The sequence below is a fragment of the Acinonyx jubatus genome, chromosome B1, assembly GCF_027475565.1.
Source record: "Acinonyx jubatus isolate Ajub_Pintada_27869175 chromosome B1, VMU_Ajub_asm_v1.0, whole genome shotgun sequence".
NCBI classification, from domain to species: domain Eukaryota; kingdom Metazoa; phylum Chordata; class Mammalia; order Carnivora; family Felidae; genus Acinonyx; species Acinonyx jubatus.
The window spans coordinates 48,694,115-48,713,549 of NC_069382.1; the positions used below are offsets into that span (position 1 = coordinate 48,694,115).

At 35.7% G+C, this 19,435-nt stretch overlaps 1 protein-coding gene across 4 annotated transcripts in view; it reads left to right on the plus strand.

The window, feature by feature from the left end:
* The window catches only part of FZD3 (frizzled class receptor 3), a 99,622-nt gene that overhangs the window by 38,564 nt on the left and 41,623 nt on the right, over window positions 1-19,435 (plus strand). For 3 of the 4 annotated variants that reach the window (XM_053216652.1, XM_053216653.1, XM_053216654.1), the window contains 2 exons: window positions 1,581-2,598; window positions 4,488-4,595. In XM_053216652.1, the coding sequence (XP_053072627.1) occupies window positions 1,581-2,598; window positions 4,488-4,595 (1,126 nt within the window). The remainder of the gene's footprint in view (window positions 1-1,580; window positions 2,599-4,487; window positions 4,596-19,435) is intronic. The other variant, XM_027069788.2, reaches the window with a different exon arrangement.

Here is a 19,435-nt window from a genome sequence, read left to right on the forward strand (position 1 = left end):
AATCATGTAGGCCTTCATGTATGAACTATTGTGGTCGGCTACTTCTCAGACCAGTTATTCTCAATTTTTTTTTTTTTTTTTTGGATCCTGTTCCTCTTTCTACACCTTAAATATTGGTGCTTCACAGAGTTCTGTACCTATTCATTTTTATTCTATGTGCTTTCCCTGGATGATCTCATCTCACTCATTTTAACTCTTACTCATCTGCTAATGACTCCTACACCTAAATCTTAGACTTGACTCTTCTGCTGAGTTCCAAATCTGCGTATCTAGCATCCATTTTGGAAATTCTAACCTGCATTTGTCTTAAATTCCTCAGTTTCAACAGACCTAAAATTGATTTATTCCTTTGCTCGTTTTTTAATTCTCTATAAGTTATCTTCTGTTTCTCCCTCATTGACTTTAGCTTCTGCATCCAATCAGTTACAAACTGTTGCTTTTATCTAACCAGTTTCATGTCTGTCTCATTCCCACTGCCTTATCTGTCTTTGTTTTATGTAATTTTTTTAAGATTTTGTTATTTTTAAGTAATCTATACACCCAGTGTGGGTCTTGAACTTTTAACCCCAAGATCAAGAGTTGCATGTTCTATCGACTGAGCCAGCCAGGTGCCCCTACCTTATCTGGTTTTCATTGTGGCCCAGCTAGTATCTCTGCTCCCATTTTTGCCCAAGTCTGTCTTCCACACTGCTCCTAGTCATATTTCTAATTACTTGGGTTAGGTCTATATGTATATATTTCTTCAACAGTCATTAACTCAACAAATGTTAATTGGATGTGTCCCCTGTGCTAGGCACTAGTCTAGATGCTGAAGATGAGTAGTGAACAAAATATAGTCTTGGTTCTTACAGAACTAAAATTCTAGTAGTTATGGTAGTAGTGGAGATAATAAATAGATAATGTCAGAAATAGTTTCTTTATACAGTGTTACTTATTGATGGCTATGTTAGACTATTGTAATAAAGAGTACTGTTTGGGGAACCTGGCTGGCTCAGTCAGAAGAGCATGGGACTCTTGATCTCAGGAGTCATGAGTCTGAGCCCATGTTGGGTATAGCGGTTACTAAAAAGATAATAAACTTTAAAAAAGTACTGTTTTTGAAGTCAAAACAAAATTAAGTATAAAACCATATAGTTTAAAAAAATTTTTTTTAAGTTTTTACTTAGTTTTTTGAGAGAGAGAAACAGAGTGTCAGTGGGGGGTTGGGGAGAGGCAGAGAGAGGAGGAGACACAGATCCAAAGCAGGCTTCAAGCTCCAAGCTGTCAACACAGAGCCTGACGTGGGGCTCAAACCCATGAACCATGAGATCATAACCTGAGCCGAAGTTGGACGCTCAACTGATTGAGCCACCTAGGCACCCCAAGCCATATCCTTTTTTGATCAACAATGGAAAATCTAGTTGTATGACCCATAAACAAGATATCAACTTTTCCTTTTTCCTACTTAATGTGATTGTACTCTAAGGATATAAGAATGAATAAGGTCATGAGTACTAAATTTGGAAATCCAAATTGTTTGGTATCCATAGATTTCCCAGTAAGTGAAAATGGTTCTCATCTTGTTTTGTTTTGTTTTTTAGGTTCCCAGATTGTGATGAGCCATATCCTCGACTTGTGGATCTGAATTTAGCTGGTGATCCTACTGAAGGAGCTCCAGTGGCAGTGCAGAGGGACTATGGTTTTTGGTGTCCTCGAGAATTGAAAATTGATCCTGATCTTGGTTATTCTTTTTTACACGTGCGTGATTGTTCACCTCCTTGTCCAAATATGTACTTTAGGAGAGAAGAACTTTCGTTTGCTCGATACTTCATAGGATTGATTTCAATCATTTGCCTCTCTGCCACGTTGTTTACTTTTTTAACTTTTTTGATTGATGTCACAAGATTCCGTTATCCTGAAAGACCTATTATATTTTATGCAGTCTGCTACATGATGGTATCATTAATTTTCTTCATTGGGTTTTTGCTTGAGGACCGAGTAGCCTGCAATGCATCTAGCCCTTCACAGTATAAGGCTTCCACAGTGACACAAGGATCTCATAATAAAGCCTGTACCATGCTTTTTATGGTACTCTATTTTTTTACTATGGCTGGCAGTGTTTGGTGGGTAATTCTTACCATCACATGGTTCTTGGCAGCTGTGCCAAAGTGGGGTAGTGAAGCTATTGAGAAGAAAGCATTGCTATTTCATGCCAGTGCATGGGGCATCCCCGGAACTCTAACTATCATCCTTTTAGCGATGAATAAAATTGAAGGTGACAATATCAGTGGCGTGTGTTTTGTTGGCCTCTACGATGTTGATGCATTGAGATATTTTGTTCTTGCTCCCCTCTGCCTGTATGTGGTAGTCGGAGTTTCTCTCCTCTTAGCTGGCATTATATCCTTAAACAGAGTTCGAATTGAAATTCCATTAGAAAAGGAGAACCAAGATAAATTGGTGAAGTTTATGATCCGGATTGGTGTTTTCAGCATTCTCTATCTCGTACCACTCTTGGTTGTAATTGGATGCTACTTTTATGAGCAAGCTTACCGTGGCATCTGGGAAACAACATGGATACAAGAACGCTGCAGAGAATATCACATTCCATGTCCATATCAGGTAAGGGAAACCTTGTTCTAAATTTCAGAATGTGTAATAGTGGAAAGAAGGCATATTACTATGAAGATCTAATCTTAGCTAGTTTTTTTATTTTAAACAAAACTGTTTATGAATTTCAACCTGTACATTACAATTTTAAAGTGAAGATAATGAACAAATACATTGTAGAAAGAATGTAATGCACGTGTTTCCATAAACATCTTCTTTTTAAAAGATGACTTTTACAAGTCTAAGCTATGGGCTTTTAAGCAGTTTACTTCTGTTCTCACAAAATAGTTTGCTTGTTGATTGTTTAGAAGTCTACAGGTTTGAGAGCAAGAAGCACTTTACCAACTGATAAAAAGGCACTGTCTTTTGTGAAAATTTTACTGATGGTCGGAAGAGGAATTGTTTTAACAGTTTTGAAAAATAATAGAATGCACTTGTATGAACTAGTTCATCCCTTAATTGGTCTTAGTTTTTCTTTTTTGCATGGTGAATATTTTATGATTTACCTTTGAATTTAAACAGATCAGATAATCATAGTCATGAAATCATAGAATCTTAGGTCTAGAAAGAATTTGAGATAATTTATTTGTTTCCTTTATAATTTAGAGTTCTTAAACATCTGTCTCATTCGAGGCTTAGAAATGTTCAATGACTTGCTTCTTATATTCAAACTGAGATTTCATTGCTAAGGGAGGAATGAAGCAAGGAAAGTAGTCCAGAATAGTTGATGCTAAGTTACGTCTCTATCTTAAAACCTTCTCTAGAACCTGTGCCCCTAGCTATCATCCTCCCTTCAAGACAAGTTTTCTTGAAACAGCAGTCTCCATTGCTGTCTCCTTCATCGTGTTTCAGGTTTGCTGTTAAAAGTGCACCAGCCACCCTTTCATCTCCCCTGATCTTTATGTTTTAATTACCTTTATTAAAGTACTTAGGTATTATAGATAATTTTTGTTTACTTGTCTCTTTCCCCTGCTAGACAGTGAACTCTTTGAAAGCAAGAACTTTTTTCATATTTTTATATTTATTTTTATTTTAGTGTTTGTTTATTTTTGATAGAGACAGAGTGTGAGCAGGGGAGGGGCAGAGAAAGAGGGAGACACAGAATCTGAAGCAGCTCCAGGCTCTGAGCTGTCAGCACAGAGCCCAATGCGGGGCTCAAACTCACGAACCACGGGATCATGGCCTGAGCTGAAGTTGGAAGCTTAACAGACTGAGCCACCCAGGCGCCCCTTTATTTGCATAATTTCTGAATTCATATTCTGTAGGTTAGTAGATGATAACATTGAGAATGTGGCTATAGATGGAGAAAAGACATTTTCAAGAACTGGTAACAGTGGTACTGGGGACAAAGTGTGATTAGCACTTAATGCTTATAAATATTTAATGACTGAGAATGCCAATTCCCTTTCTTTTATTTTGCAGTATAAACAGTCCTATACAAAATATTTTTATTATTGTATATTAGCTCTGGGCTTTTAAAAAAAAACAACTCCTACTGAGAGACCAAAAATAATAATAATAATAATAATAATAATAATTGAAATTGAATTTCTTGGCAGAATGACTTATTGAAAACTCTTAATATTAGTTTCCAGACCTGAAGCCAAGTAATGGAATTTTGCCTTTAATGAGAGAGAGAGATGGTAGAATTACATCATATATGCTTCTCTATATAACTTATTTAGGATTCTAAATATATGTTATCTTAGGACTATTAAAGAATAATATTTGACTATGAAATGATGATCTAAAAAATACCAAACCTGAAACATGTAAATTGATAAATTAGAGTAGTTGGGATGCCACTGTTTTCAAGACATTCCTAGAATTCTTTCAGTATCTTTTTAAATTTTATTTTCTAATATATATTTTTTTAACATTTATTCATTTTTGAGAGACAGAATGCAAGCAGCGGTGGGGCAGAGAAAGAGATGGAAACACAGAATCCAAAGCAGGCTCCAGGCTCAGAGCTATCACAAAGCCCGACTTGGGTCTTAAACTCACAAACGGTGAGTTCATGACCTGAGTCAAAGTTGGATACTTAACCAGCTGAGCCACACAGGCACCCCTATGAGCATCTTTTTTTTTTTTTTAAACGTTTATTTATTTTTGAGAGAGAGAGAGAGAGCAAGCGGGGGAGGGGCAGAGTGACGGGGAGACAATCTGAAGCGGGCTTCAGGTTCTGAGCTGTCAGTACAGAGCCTGACGTGGGGCTCAAACCCATGAACCATGAGATCATGACCTGAACTGAAGTCAGACACTTAACCAACTGAGCCACCCAGGCAGGCACCCCTGTCAACATCTATTTTTAATATTTATTTATTTATTTATTTTGAGAGAGAGCCAGCACGAGTGGGGGGAGGGGCAGAGAGAAAGGGAGAGAGAGAATCCCAAGCAGGCTTGCCATGCTTGTCAGTGCTGAGCCCAGCGTGGAGCTCAAACTCACAAACGACGAGATCACGACCTGAGCCAGAATCGAGTCAGACACTTAACGACTGAGCCACCCATGCACCCCTCAGCATCTTTATAATCAGTTTGAGCTACACAGGAATATGTGTGTGTGTATGCATCTTTTTATGGTCATGGGTTAAAAAGTGTTTTTCATTTCCAGCATATAGAAATAACATTGGAAATGAATACTGAAAAGAATAGAGAATGACTTAACAACAATAACATAGTTATTAAGCTGTAAACCCTAGAACATGAATCCCAGCTTCATATCATACTTTCATTATTTACTAGCTTTATAACCTTAGGCCAACTTCACCTCTCTCTGCTTTAGTTCCTCATCTGTAAAATGAATAATAGACTGTAATAGTAGTAAAATAGTAATAGATAGATAATATTAGGTAGAAATATAAGTAGAATCTATCCCCTGAGGTTGTTCTTAGGAATAGAGAAGCACACACACTTAGAAGAGTGCCTGCTACATAATAAGTGCGTGGATGTTAGCTCTCATTTTCTTCACCTATTATTGTTCCTACTGTTATTTACACGCATTTGTGTGTATATATACATATATGAATATGGGCTTCTTAAAACCATCCAGTACCAAGCTTTACCAAATGATGTATTTGCTTCACGCTTTGTTTATTTAAAATTTTTAAGTAAGCTCAACACCCAACGCGGGGCTTGAATCACGACCCCGAGATCAAGAGTCACACACTCTACTGACTGAGCCAGCCAGGTGCCCCTTGCTTCAGACTTTTGAAAGAAATCTTTACAGATTTGTCTGAAGCTCCCTATGTACCCTTCCCCAGGCCTCTTCACCTCTTATTCCCTACCCAGAGGTAACTGTCATCCTGAACTTGAGTATGCCATTCCATGAAAGTCTATACAACTGCCAATATGTGTGAGCTATAGTAAAACTTTGTTTTACATAATATGTAATACAATGATACTATACTACACATATTTCTATAACTTGGTTTTTTAACTTATAACATTTAGTTTTTGAGATGTATTTATAGTAATGCCATAGCTCTAGTTTATTTTTTAAAATGTGTTTCCTTTTAAGGAAGTTTATGTTGTAAAATGTTTTAAATATATAGACATATAGTAAGTAATATAATGGATGTTCAAGCATCCATCTCTGCTGAACTCTTTTTTTTGAATTCTAATCATGTAGATTCTTTTAAATATTCTTTGTAGAATTGTTGTCTGCAAAGGACAGATTTGTCTCTTGCTTGCTTTCTGGTTCTTACATTTTAAGATTTTTGCATCTATACTCATAAGTAAAATAGTTTGTGATAATTTTTACTTTTCTTGTATTGTCCAGTTCTGAGTGTCAAGGTTATAACAACTTCATAAAGAGAGGTGTTTTTTTTCTTTAATTCTCTGAAATAATTTTTACAGCAAATAGGGGCTATCTGCTCTTTGAAAGAGTTGGTATAGCCTCCTGTTAAAAACTGTCCTAATATCTTTAAGAAGAGAGAAGTTGTGGAAGACACTAGGTTTTTAAATTACTATTTCAGTTTCTCAAATAGTAATAGTTGTATTTCTCCTTTTTAAATAAAATTATTTTTAATGTTTTTTTTATTTTTGAGAGAGAGAGAGAGAGAGAAACAGAGTGCAAGCAGGGGAGGGGCAGAGAGAGAGGGAGACACAGAATCTGAAACAGGCTCCAGGCTCTGAGCTGTCATCCCAGAGCCCAGTGTAGGGCTCAAACTCATGAACTGCAAGATCACCACCTGAGCTGAAGTCAGACACTTAACTGACTGATCTACCCAGGTGCCCCATAGCTTTATTTCTTCTTAGGGCATTTTGTTAATTTATATACTTTTTTGAATATTATTTTATCTAACTTTTTAAATATACTGGTATAAAGTTATTCATGTATGTTTTGTTTTGTGAATTGTTACTATTTATTTGTTTGTAATGTATGTTCTCTTTATTCTACCTTGATCAGTCTTGTTAGAGGATTATCTTTTTAATTCAGTTATTTCTGTTAATTTTCTTACTAATGCTTTTCTTAGAATTACTTTGTTTTTCTATATTCTTAAAAGCTTAACTCATACATTTTCAATATTTTCCAATTGTTTAAGTGCATTTAATAGTCATTTTAGGCTCTTCTGGGTGGCTCAGTTAAGTATCCAACTCTGGTTTTGGCTCAGGTCATGATCTTGCGGTTTTGTGAGTTTGATCCCTGCATCAGGCTCTGCACTGGCAGCATGGAGCCTGTTTGAGATTCTCTCTCTCTCTCTCTCTCTCTCTCTCTCTCTCTCTCTCTCTCTCCCCCCCCCTCTGCCCCTCCCCCACTTGTACTCTGTTTCAAAATAAATAAACTTAAAAAAATTACCATAGTCATTTTAAATTTAACCAAAAAACTATTATTAACCATGTTGGTCACTCATTTTGTTTCTCATACTTGGCTCCAAGCATATTTGTGATTTTTTTTTTTTTTCTTTTTGACAACCTTTTATTAATTCAAGTTACGGACTCTCTGGCCTCTTTTTCTTCATTGAAAATTTCCTAAATCTGATGGAAGGGGTGTATTTCACACTAACACCTCATGGATTAATAATTCTCAAGTACATACATTGTTTTTTTAATTTCCTGCAGTATGTATTTTTCCCCCCAGAGTTAGTATTAACCTTTGTCTTCACATTTACAGTTGCACCAAAAACCATAAGATAGCTAGGAATAAACCTTACCAAAGAGGTAAAAGATTTGTTTACTGAAAACTGTAGAAAGCTTATGAAAGAAATTGAAAGCACAAAGAAATGGAAAAACATTCCATGCTTATGGATTGGAAGAATAAATATTATTAAAATGTCTATACTATCCAGAGTAATCTACATATTCAGTGCAATCCCCATCAAAATAACATCAGCATTCTTTACAGAGCTAGAACAAACAATTCTAAAATTTGTGTGGAACCAGAAAAGATCCCAAATAGCAAAGGTAATGTTGAAAAAGAAAAAGCTGGAGGCATCACAATTCCAAACTTCAAACTATTACAAAGCTGTAATCATCAAGACAGTATGGTACTGGCACAAAAACAAGACACTCAGATCAATGGAACAGAATAGAGACCCCAGAAATGGACCCATAAATGTATGGCCAAGTAATCTTCAACAAAGCAGGAAAGAATACCCAGTGGAAAACAGACTTTCTTCAGCAAATGGTGTTGGGAAAACTGGACAGTAAGATGCAGAAGAATGAACCTGGTCCACTTTCTTACACCATACACAAATATAAATTTAAAATGGATCAAAGACCTAAATGTAAGACAGGAAACCATTAAAATCGTACAGGACAAAACCAGAAACAACCTCTTTGACCTTGGCAGTAGCAACTTCTTACTAGGCATGTCTCCAGAGGTGAGGGAAACAAAAGCAAGAAAGAACTTTTGAGACCTCATTGGGATACTAAAATCTTCTGCACAGAGAAGGAAACAAACAATAAAATGAAAAGGCAACCAACAGAATGGGAAAAGGTATTTTCAAATGACGTATCGGATAATGAGTTAGTATCCAAAATCTATAAAGGACTTCTCAAACTCAACACCCAAAAAATAAATAATCCAGTGAAGAAATGGGTGGAAGAGATTTACAGATACTTTTCCAAAGAAGACATCCAGATGGCTAACAGACACATGAAAAGATGCTCAGCATCACTCATCATCAGGGAAATACAAATCAAAACCACAATGAGATACTACCTCACACCTATCAGAATGGCTAAAATTAACAACTCAGGAAACAAACTTTGGCAAGGATGTGGAGAAAGGGGAACCCTTTTGCACTGTTGGTGGGAATGCAAACTGGTGCAGCCACTCTGGAAAACAGTATGGAGGTTCCTCAAAAGGTTGAAAATAGAGGCACCTGGGTGGCTTATTTGGTTGAGCGTCAGACTTCAGGTCACGATCTTGCAGTTCGTGGGTTCAAGCCCCATGTTGGGCTCTGTGCTGACAGCTCAGAGCCTATAGCCTGCTTTGGATTCTGTCTCCCTCTCTCTGCCCACTTTTGCTCACTCTCTCTCTCAAAAATAAATGGATAAACTTAAAAAATTAAAACTAGAGCTACCCTATTACCCAACAATTGCACTACTAGGTATTTAGGATACCAAAGGTTACAAAAATGCTGATTCGAAGGGACACATGCACCCCAGTGTTTATAGCAGCACTATCAACAATAGCCAAAGTATGTAAAGAGCCCAAATGTCCATTGACTGATGAATGGATAAAGAAGATGTGGTATATATACACACAGTGGAATATTACTCAGTGATCAGAATGAAATCTGGCCATGTGCTACAACGTGGATGGGACTAGAATGTATTATATGAAGCATCTTATAAGTCAGAGAAAGTTATATGATTTCACTCGTGGAATTTAAGAAACAAAATGGATGAACATAAGGAAAAATAAGATAAAAACAGAGAGGGAGTCAAACCATAAGAGACTTTTAAATACAGAGAACAAACTGAGGGCTGCCTGAAGGAGGAGAGTGGGGGGGATGTATTAAATGTGTGATGGACATTAAGGAGGGCACTTGGAATGAGCACTGGGTATTATATGTAAGTGATGAATCACTAAATTCTACTCTGAAACCATTATTACACTATATGTTAACTGCCTTGCATTAAAAATACATATATAACAAAAAATTAGATTATGGTGATGGTTGCACAACTCTGAATATACTAAAAACTCTCAACTGTGCACTTTAAAAGGATGAATTTTATGTAAATACATATATATCAATAAAGCTGTAAAATATTTCAAAAAACAACAAAAAACATTTAGCATAATAGTTTAGAGGCTATTCTGGAACATAGTGCAGGCGTGATTAAAGCTTTAGTCTGTGTGTGAATCTCATTAATTCTCTTGTGACTCCTGCTTTTCAATCTTGTTTATGTAATAGATGTTGAATTAAATCTTGCTTGTTCAAAAAAAAAAGTGCTGTAAATATGAAGTCTTACTAGTATAAACTTCGTTTTGGTTAAAATCTGTTATCTTGATATCCACAAGAACCATATGAAATAGATAGTATGGCTTCATTTCTGACACTCTAATGGGAGGAAGGTGAAGCAGTAAGAATAATACGACTTACTCAGAGTTACATTAATAAACTGTGTCAGGGTCAGCAAACTATAGCCCATCCAAACTATAGCCTACTGACCAACAGTAGCACCGGCCATCTGGGTTAGTTTTTTTTTTTTTTTAAATTGTGGTAAGATATCCCCAATAAGTGATAACATAAGATTTACCATTTTAACCATTTTTAAGTGTACAGTTCTGTGGCATTAAGTACATTCACATTGTTGTGCAACCATCACTACTGTCTATCTCCAGAAACCTTTTCATCTTCTTAAATTAAAAACTCTCTACCTGTTAATCATTAACTCCCATTTTTCCCTGCCTCTCTACCTCTGGCAATGATCATCTACTTTATGTCTGTATGAATTTGACTACTCTAGGTACCTCATATAAATGGGATCATACAGTAAGTATTTGTCCTACTTTATGATTTTTTTTAATATTCAAGTATTAGAATTTGTACTGGTTTTTTTTTCTTTTTTTTTTTAATGTTTATTTATTTTTGAGACAGAGACAGAGCATGTACAGGGGAGGAGCAGAGAGAGAGGGAGACAAAGAATCTGAAACAGGCTCCAGGCTCTGAGCTGTCAGCACAGAGCCCGACGCGGGGCTTGAACTCCCGGACCGTGAGATCGTGACCTGAGCTGAAGCCGGACGCCTAACTGACTGAGCCACCCAGGCACCCCAGAATTTGTATTAGTTTTTATTCAGAATTTTCCTTTAGAGGAATCATATAGACTTATGAATTGAGCACCGGAGATCACAAATTCCTATTTGAAGTCATATCACTGAGCATACCTGAAAGAATACTTAACAGCCTCTGATAATAATTCCTAATGGGAAGTTTTTTAAATGTATTAAACAATGATGTTGTCCTTGGGGTAGCCTCTTCAGGTGACTTAACATAATATTTGAATAAGTTGGCTCTAAGGTAAGTAAGGTTGCAGGGAGCCTGGGTGGTTCAGTCAGCTTAGGTCATGATCTCACAGTTCTGTCTGTTCATGGGTTCGAGCCCCACATCAGGCTCCCCACTGGCAGTGTGGAGTCTGCTTGGGATTCTCTCTCCCTCTCTCTCTGCCCCTCCCCTGCTTGCTCTGTCTCTCTCTCTCTCAAAATAAATAAACTTAAAAGTTAAAATAAGGTTGCTTAGTAGTCATTTTGCATGTTACTGAAGTTTCAAATATTTAAACAATAGGTTGGTGAAGTAGTTGATCATTGTCTCAGAACACTAATTGCATTTAATGCAACTTGCATGTATTAGTTTGAAGAAATAATTTGAAGGAAAATGGGCTGGTGTAAAGTCTTCTAAAATATTTAAAATACTTTATGCCAACTATTTAGCAAGAATGATTTTTAAAAATGTATTACATAGTACTTAAGAGGGGCGCCTGGGTGGCTCAGTTGGTTAAGTGTCCGACTTCAGCTCAGGTCATGATCTCACAGTTCGTGGGTTTGAGCCCCACTTTGGGCTCTGTGCTGACAGCTCAGAGCCTGGAGCCTGTTTCAGATTCTGTGTCTCCCTCTCTCTCTGCCCCTCCCCTGTTCACGCTCTGTCTCTGTCTCAAGAATAAATAAACAATAAATTTTTTTAAATAATACTTGAGAAAGTAGTATTTAATGCCTGAATCCAGAATTAATTATGAAATTTAGCCTGAGTTGTCAGAATGGTGCATATTTTATAGTTTAAGATCAGTAGAGTATATTCCTAGAATATGTTTCTATCTTATGTGTTATTTAAAGAACACAATAATTTTCCAGGTACTTGGGGAGTTTTTTTCTTTAAAAATAATTCCCTCTATTTAGTGCCTTCAAAGAAGCTTAAAGCATTTTATAAAATAGTTAAAGTCTCAAAGATTGTTGATATTCTTAGAAAGCCATTTGAACATAATATATTGGTTAAAAAATGGGCTTTTAAGTCATATTGGCTGGCTTTATGTTCTGCCCCTAACATTCTGAGCTCAATTCCTTATGTAAAACACAAACAATAGGTTAAATATAGTAATATTTACCTCATGGGTAGCTGTGAAGATTCAATGAACCAATAAATTTAAACCTTGTAGTAGAGTGCCTTGCACAAAGAAAAATTTCAGTAATGCTGTTACAAATACATAATAATTGAGATTTGAAGAAAGATTATCCCTATCCTTCATTTTTTTTTCTTTTAAGCATTCATTTTCAAAAGAACACGTGTCCTTTCCTAAACTGCCCCTTCATTTTTTTTAAATCTCTTCCATCCATCCAATTCAGTGCTCTATGTCTCAAGGAATTTTGATACTAGAACCTGTGTTTTGGTAATAGAAATATGTTACCATGATACAAGCAGCTTAGCTAAAACTGTCACTTTCACATTAGAGCCATTTGTAGAATTCTGAAAAAAAAATCTTATAGCAAACAAAAAATTGTATTTGAATTCAGTCACACAAGGGAACCCATCTGTTATTTATCTAGTCTTGATCCAGAAAAATGCAAAAATAGCAGAATAACGTCAAATCTAACTTGTTATGATTTTAGCTTCATTTTCTGATAAGAGTGCTTCACTTTACCAGGCAATTCCCAAAGGTATCAGCAATGCCTATGAAAGGACCATAGGGGAAATGGGTAATATGGGACACTTCCCACAGTGAGTAATTCTGTGTAGATATATATAGTACTACCAATCTTTTTTTTTTTCTAATTTTTAAAGTGGTAAATGTTGCCTGTGACTTCCTAGCACCAAATTAATTTTTCCTCAGATTTGTTCAGTGTCTGTAGTGGAGGAAAAGAGAATTCCCTGAAAAAATATATTCCTTGTACAAAAATATATAAAATATTAAATATTAAATTTATAGAAAACTATTAATACTATCATATATAGGTTTTAAAATGCTGTCACAATGGCACTTTTGGATAAATAGATTAAAACATACAAGTCCCTATTATTCTGGCTTCTGTTACACAGAATAGCTGAAGCCATGAGTTTAGTGTAAGTCTTATGTTCAGATATATCTGGTGTACAAATGGTTTTTTAGGAATAATTCAGTGTGCTTGCCACAGTCTACAGCAGGGCATAACAAACTTTCTGTAAAAGATCCGATAGTAAATATTTGAAGCGTTGCCAGCTGTATGTTTTTTTTTAAAACTACTCAACTCTGCTGGTGTAATACAAAAGCAGCCATAGACAGTACATGAACAAATGGAAGTTCCAATAAAGCTTTAGTTACAAAAACAGAATTGCAGCAAATTTGGTCTGCAGGCTGTAGTTTGCCAACCCCTGATCTACAGCAAACATTATTCTTTATCACTCTTTCATAACATGGTGAACTGTGGCATTTTTGTGTCCCATGTAAATTGTCACTGTTTCATTCTCATTACTGCTTCTGAGAATCATTATTTTACTCAATTACATAATGGTATTAAAAATGTTCAGTACAGGGGCACTTAGCTGTCTCAGTAATCTCTTTTGGGTAACTATGGAAAAAATAAAAATAAGTGATGTCTTAAATTTACCACTAAATATAGCACTATGCATACAAACATATGTTCTTATGTGAATATTACAGTACATTTTGCAAAGCTGATAGAGAATGGTGGCTCTAATTCTAAAGCCCAAATTCTTGACTAGCTGCTTACAGTGCTGTTTTTTTCAAAGGGATGTGTGTGCGTCCATCTGTCTAATGGCTTTCCTCTTGCCCTTTTTTAACAAGACAAAGGCCAAATGATCTGCTTTATAAATTTTTGTCCTAGGTCGACTTCTGGTCTTGGCCATATCTGATGTTTACCACTTGTACCTTAATTGGAGAAAGTGAAGATCTGAAAATAATAACACTTATCCTAAGGCTTAAAGCTGAGTGTTTATAAACTACCCTTCTTTATGCCTGTTTTCTCCCAGATCGCTGCCTACTTTTGATAGCCCTTACAATGGAAGGGACACATCAGCAAGGGAAAAAAGACAAAGAGGATTATTAGAGTTTTCACCCAATCCTTTTCAGTTATTTTCCTCCTCTTACAAAATGTTTATCTGTTGGTACACTGCCATATTTGTTCTCTCTGGGGATTCCACTTTGTTCTTGGTCTGTATCAGACACCTTTCTGACTTGCTAGGTTGAAGGATATTTCCCAAGCCTTCTATAAAATAAACTGATAATCTGCGTGTTGGATGCTTGGGCTGGAAGACTATTTTCTGGAATACCTACAGACTTCCTTACCAGTAGGGTTACATGTTAATGATGTCTATTCTAAATTCATTATGTTTATTCTAAAACCTGTTTATGTCAAGTAGTATGTGTTACTTCAGTGCAGAATTGAATTAAATATTAGGTAAACCAGTGAAGAATGGATTGGAAAAGAAAGCATTATTTTCATGAAACTTAAGTTGACTGCTTTGGAAAGACTTGATGAAGTCAAGTTGCTTTTTAAAAAGATTGAAGTTAATATAGGCAAGGTGAAGTGTTAAAGGTTGGGTTGAGGAGACTGAAAAACATCAAGGATTTGCACATAGATTGCTTTATGAGTATTTGAGTTCTCTGTTCACCTTAAAGAAATAGAAACTGGAAATCATGGATGGTGAAAAGCTTGTAACATCTAAGAAATAACAAATATTAATTAGCAGATCAGCAATTAAAGAAAAAGCCTTGACCTTACATCAGATGATTAGCTGTTAATACCAAATAAATATATTTTGTGTGTGTGATTTTTTTTTAATACTAACCACCTGTCCGATTATGTAAAATATTAAAATCTTCCATTTTGTATCCTTTAGTGAATCACACCTGTTTTATCAGTGACCTTATATATTTTATCAGGTGACTGAGTTCACTGATATTTTCAGATTTTGCTAAAGAAAGAGCTAAGAAGTTTGTCTCTTAGTAGAGCACTAGCAAAATTAAAAATACACTCAACTTCCTAATGACAATAAGACTCCTGACAATATGTCTGAATGGAAGCATCAACAATTAAAGCCTGAACCAATAAAATCTGGGGACAATATACTATTTGAGACATCACTGATCTTACATGATTTAGGAGAGATCACCAAATGGTTCCCCACTTCAAAAATATAAATTGGAACGAGCACAGTAAGAAGTTAGGGCTGGTCAAACCGGGGCTCTCAGGCAAATGGAAGGGGAGGGGTTGTCTGAGGGTTGGTGGTGGAAATTGAGACCTGAGCCAGCGGGGGAAGTTAAGGTTAAGAAAGGGAGTCAAGTACTCCTTGTGAGCCTAGATCACCAGAGTCGGAGGTTTAAGTGTTTGCAAGTTAGTTCTATGTCCTGGCAATCAGCAGAAGCAAATTCTTTTCTGCAGGATCCCCACTGAGTAATTAACCAAATAGCTGGCAATATAATGCTCCCAAACACATTAGAAGACAAGCCCCTATGACTGAGTCATTCCTATGACTGAGTCATTCAATATAACAACATCAAACTTAGAACCACAGATACTGAAATTGTGAGATAATAATAGATTATGTAATATTTATAGAAATAACAGCTATAGTCACAAAGATTACCAATCTACAAGAAACTACTTGGAATAAATAACAGTTTTTGTTTAAAAAAATCAGATGTCTAGAAACAATTTTTGAAATAGAAACTGAATTTTGAAATGCAAAACAGTTTAGACTGCTGTTTAAAGAGAAATTTAACTGGTGTATGTAGGTGAAAAAGTTACCCAGAATGCAAGAAGAGAGACAGGGAAAATATGAAAGTGATATTAAGAGAAATGGAGGACAGAATGAGAAGTTTAAAAAGAGGAAAATTAGAGTCCCAGGAAATGAGTTGCTAGAGGAGAAAACAATGCATAGGAGACAGTATTTAAGGAGGTAATGGCTGTAAATTTTACAAAACTGCAAATATGTGAATCCATAGATCAAGGAGGTACTATATACCCCTAGCAGAATAAATAAGAATAACACTTTTGTGAAACTTTTGGTGAGCACCAGAGACAAAAACCTTGAAAACAGTAAACAAAGAAAGGACAGCTCATCAAAAAAAAAAAAAAAAAAAAAAACCAACCCAAAACAACAAAAAAGACCAACAGAATAATAGCAGAGTCCACAACAACAATGAGAATAGAAGACAGTATAATATCTTTAAATATGGAGAAAAACTTCAACGAGAATTTTGCGCCTTGTGAAACTGCTGTGGTAAGCATGGAGGTGCACTGCCAGATCCCCTTCAAAGAAAGACTCTCCATTGCAGGAAGTGTGGTTAGCAGACACCCTTTCAGCTGCAGAGAGCTGCCTTATCTGACTTCATCCCTTCCTGGGATGGCCTGCAACTACCAATTGTTAGGGTGGGCTGAGAAGCCCTGGCGATTGGCCCAAAGTGGGACATTTTAAAGGTCATTATTTGCTCCAGGACTCCCTACCAGTTAGTGGAGGCTTTTCTGAGAATTCATGGCAGGTCACTTTTTCCTTTCCTCAGTCCTGCTTCCATGGAACCCTTTGCTTCACAGGTCTCTTCCTCATAAATGCCTTAATACCCCAAAATTCAATTCTGCATCTTCTAGAGAATTCAGCCTGTTCTCAAGAACAAGGATGAAATGAAGCCATTTCCGTATAAACAAAAGCAGAGTTTAACACCAAGAGACTTGTACTAAAGGCATTTCTAAAGGTTGTATTTCAAGAAGAATGAAATGATCTCTGAGGGATAGGAGATGAAAGAATGACAAGGAAATAAAATTGGATATTAAGCAAAGCAAATACAGTTTCTGTAAAATCCTAGTAACTGCATAATTTGGGGTTTTTAAATATATACCTAAAATCCAGTAGAAAAAAAAGTACAAAAAATGTATATAGACCATCATTGGGTTAATGCTTCAATCAGTGAGTTGCATCAGAAATCAATTATTCCAGAATCCCTGATTAAATGCCCTTCTCTCTTTACCCTTTTTTGCTTTCTCTCCTGCCCCCTCCCCCATTGGCCACTTGTTCTTCAGAGGTTTGGGGTTTTTTTTTCCTCATTGTTTTTAAACTTTTTGAATAGATGCTGTGTTAGAATGATTAATAATAGTAAAAATGTATAGTGAAAAGCATTATTCCTACTTTTATTCCTCATATTCTCAATTTTCACCCCGTGTCCATAGCTTCTTGTATTTATATACAGAATTTTTTTTTCCTCTGAGACTGTCTTGAGAAAGACATAATATACTTAAAAGAGCTCAGCACACAGAAGTCACTAAATTTAATTCCCTTCATTCCTTAACCATTTTTGACCTTAAGACCCAGAAAGCATAATTAACCATGTATTTTGATGCTAGGTGTCATAACTTTTGCTTTATACCTGTAAACATAAAGTAGAACCATAAAACCATATTTCATGCATGTCTTAATGAAAATTTCAAAGAGCTTTCCTAGCCTTGGCCTAATTGAAAGGAAAACTATTTTTTAAAGTGAATGTGATTAATAGAAACTCATGCTTTCTGGAAAGTGATTCAGGTGTTCTAGAATATATTCATGAAATTGAAAAGTTTGTGCCTATTCCAAATGAAAATTGTTTTTATCATTTTAAGTATTAAAATGTAAGATCAGGTTTTTTTAATTGAGGTATAATTGACATTAGGGTGTACAACATAATGATTCAATGTTTGTATATACTGTGAAATCACCACAATAAGTCTAGTTAACATTTATTACCATACATAATTATAACAATTTTTTCTTAGGAAAATTTTTAAGATTTACTTAGTAGCTTCCAAATATGTGATACTGTAGCATTAACTTTAGTCACCATGCTATATATTACATCCCTATGACTTATTTTAAAACTGGAAGTTTGTACCTTTTGACCCCCTTCACTCATTTCTTAACTACCAATCTGTTTTACCAATCTGTATCTGTGAGCTTGGTTTTGTTTCTTGGATTCCACATATAAGTGAGATCATATGGCATTTGTCTTCCTCTGTTTGACTTATTTAGCATGATGCTGTAAAGATCTGATCATACTGCCACAAACGGCAAAAGTTCATCCTTTTGTATGGCTGGCTAAGATTGTGTGTGTGTGTGTGTGTGTACACACCACATTTTCTTTATCACTTCATCTGTCAGTGGACACAGGTTGTTTCTGTATCTTGATATTGTAAATAATGCTGCAGTGAACACGGGGGTGCATAGATCTTTTCAAGTTAGTGTTTTCATGTTCTTTTGAGAAATACCCAGAAGTGGAATTGCTGGATTATATGGTAGTTCTAGTTTTAAGTTTTTGAGGAACCTCTACACTGTTTTCCGTAGTGCCTGCACCATAGGGAACAAGGGTTCCCTTTTCTCCACATCCTTGCTGACGCATTCTTGCCTTTTTGATAATAGTCCTTCTATCAGGTGTGAGGTGATGTTGTGGTTTTGATTTGCATTTCCCTGATAATTAGCCATGTTGAACATCTTTTCATGTACATGTCTGCCATGTCTTCAGAAAGCTGTCTCTTCAGATCTGCCCATTTTTAAATTGGATTGATTATTGTTTTGCTTTGAAGTTGTATGAGTTATTTATGTATTTTGGATATTGATCCCTTATCAACTATATGATTTGCAAATATTTTCTTCCATACAGTGGGTTGTATGGAAGCATCCTTTTGTTGATGCTTTCCTTTGCTCTGCAGAAACTTTTTAGTTTGATGTAGTGCAACTTGTTTAGTTTTGCTTTTGTTACTTTTGCCTTTGAGGTCAGATCCCAAAATTTATTGCCAAGACCAAGTCACAGAGCTTACTGCTTGTATTTTCTTCTAGGAGTTTAATGGTGTCAGATCTTACATTCAAGTCTTTAATCTATTTTGAGTCCTTTTCTGTGTATGGATTAAAACTGTCTAGTTTTCCTGACACAGTTTATTAAAGAGACTATCCTTTCCCCATTGTATATTCTTAACTCCTTTGTTGTAAATTAACTGACCATATATGTATGCATGCATTTACTTCTGGGCTCTCTATTCTGTTCTGTTGATCTGCATGTCTGTTTTTATGCCAATACCATACTGGTTTGATTGCTATAGCTTTGTAATATAGTTTGAAATCAGGGAGCGTGATGTCTCCATCTTTGTTCTCCTTTCTTAACGTTGCTTTGGCTATTTTGTGTTTTGTTGTTCCAAACAAATTTTAGGATTATTTGTTCTATTTCTGTGAAAATGCCATTGGAATTTTGGTAGGGATTGCATTTAATCTGTAGATTTTCTTAGGCAATAATGGACATTTCAACCATATTAATTTTTCTAATTGATGAGCACAAGTTACCTTTCCATTTATTTGTCTTGCATTTCTTTCATTAATGTCTTGTTTTATTAATCTGTAAATCATGAGATTGCAGAGCAATTTTGAAGAGTTTCAAATAACTCATTTCTGAA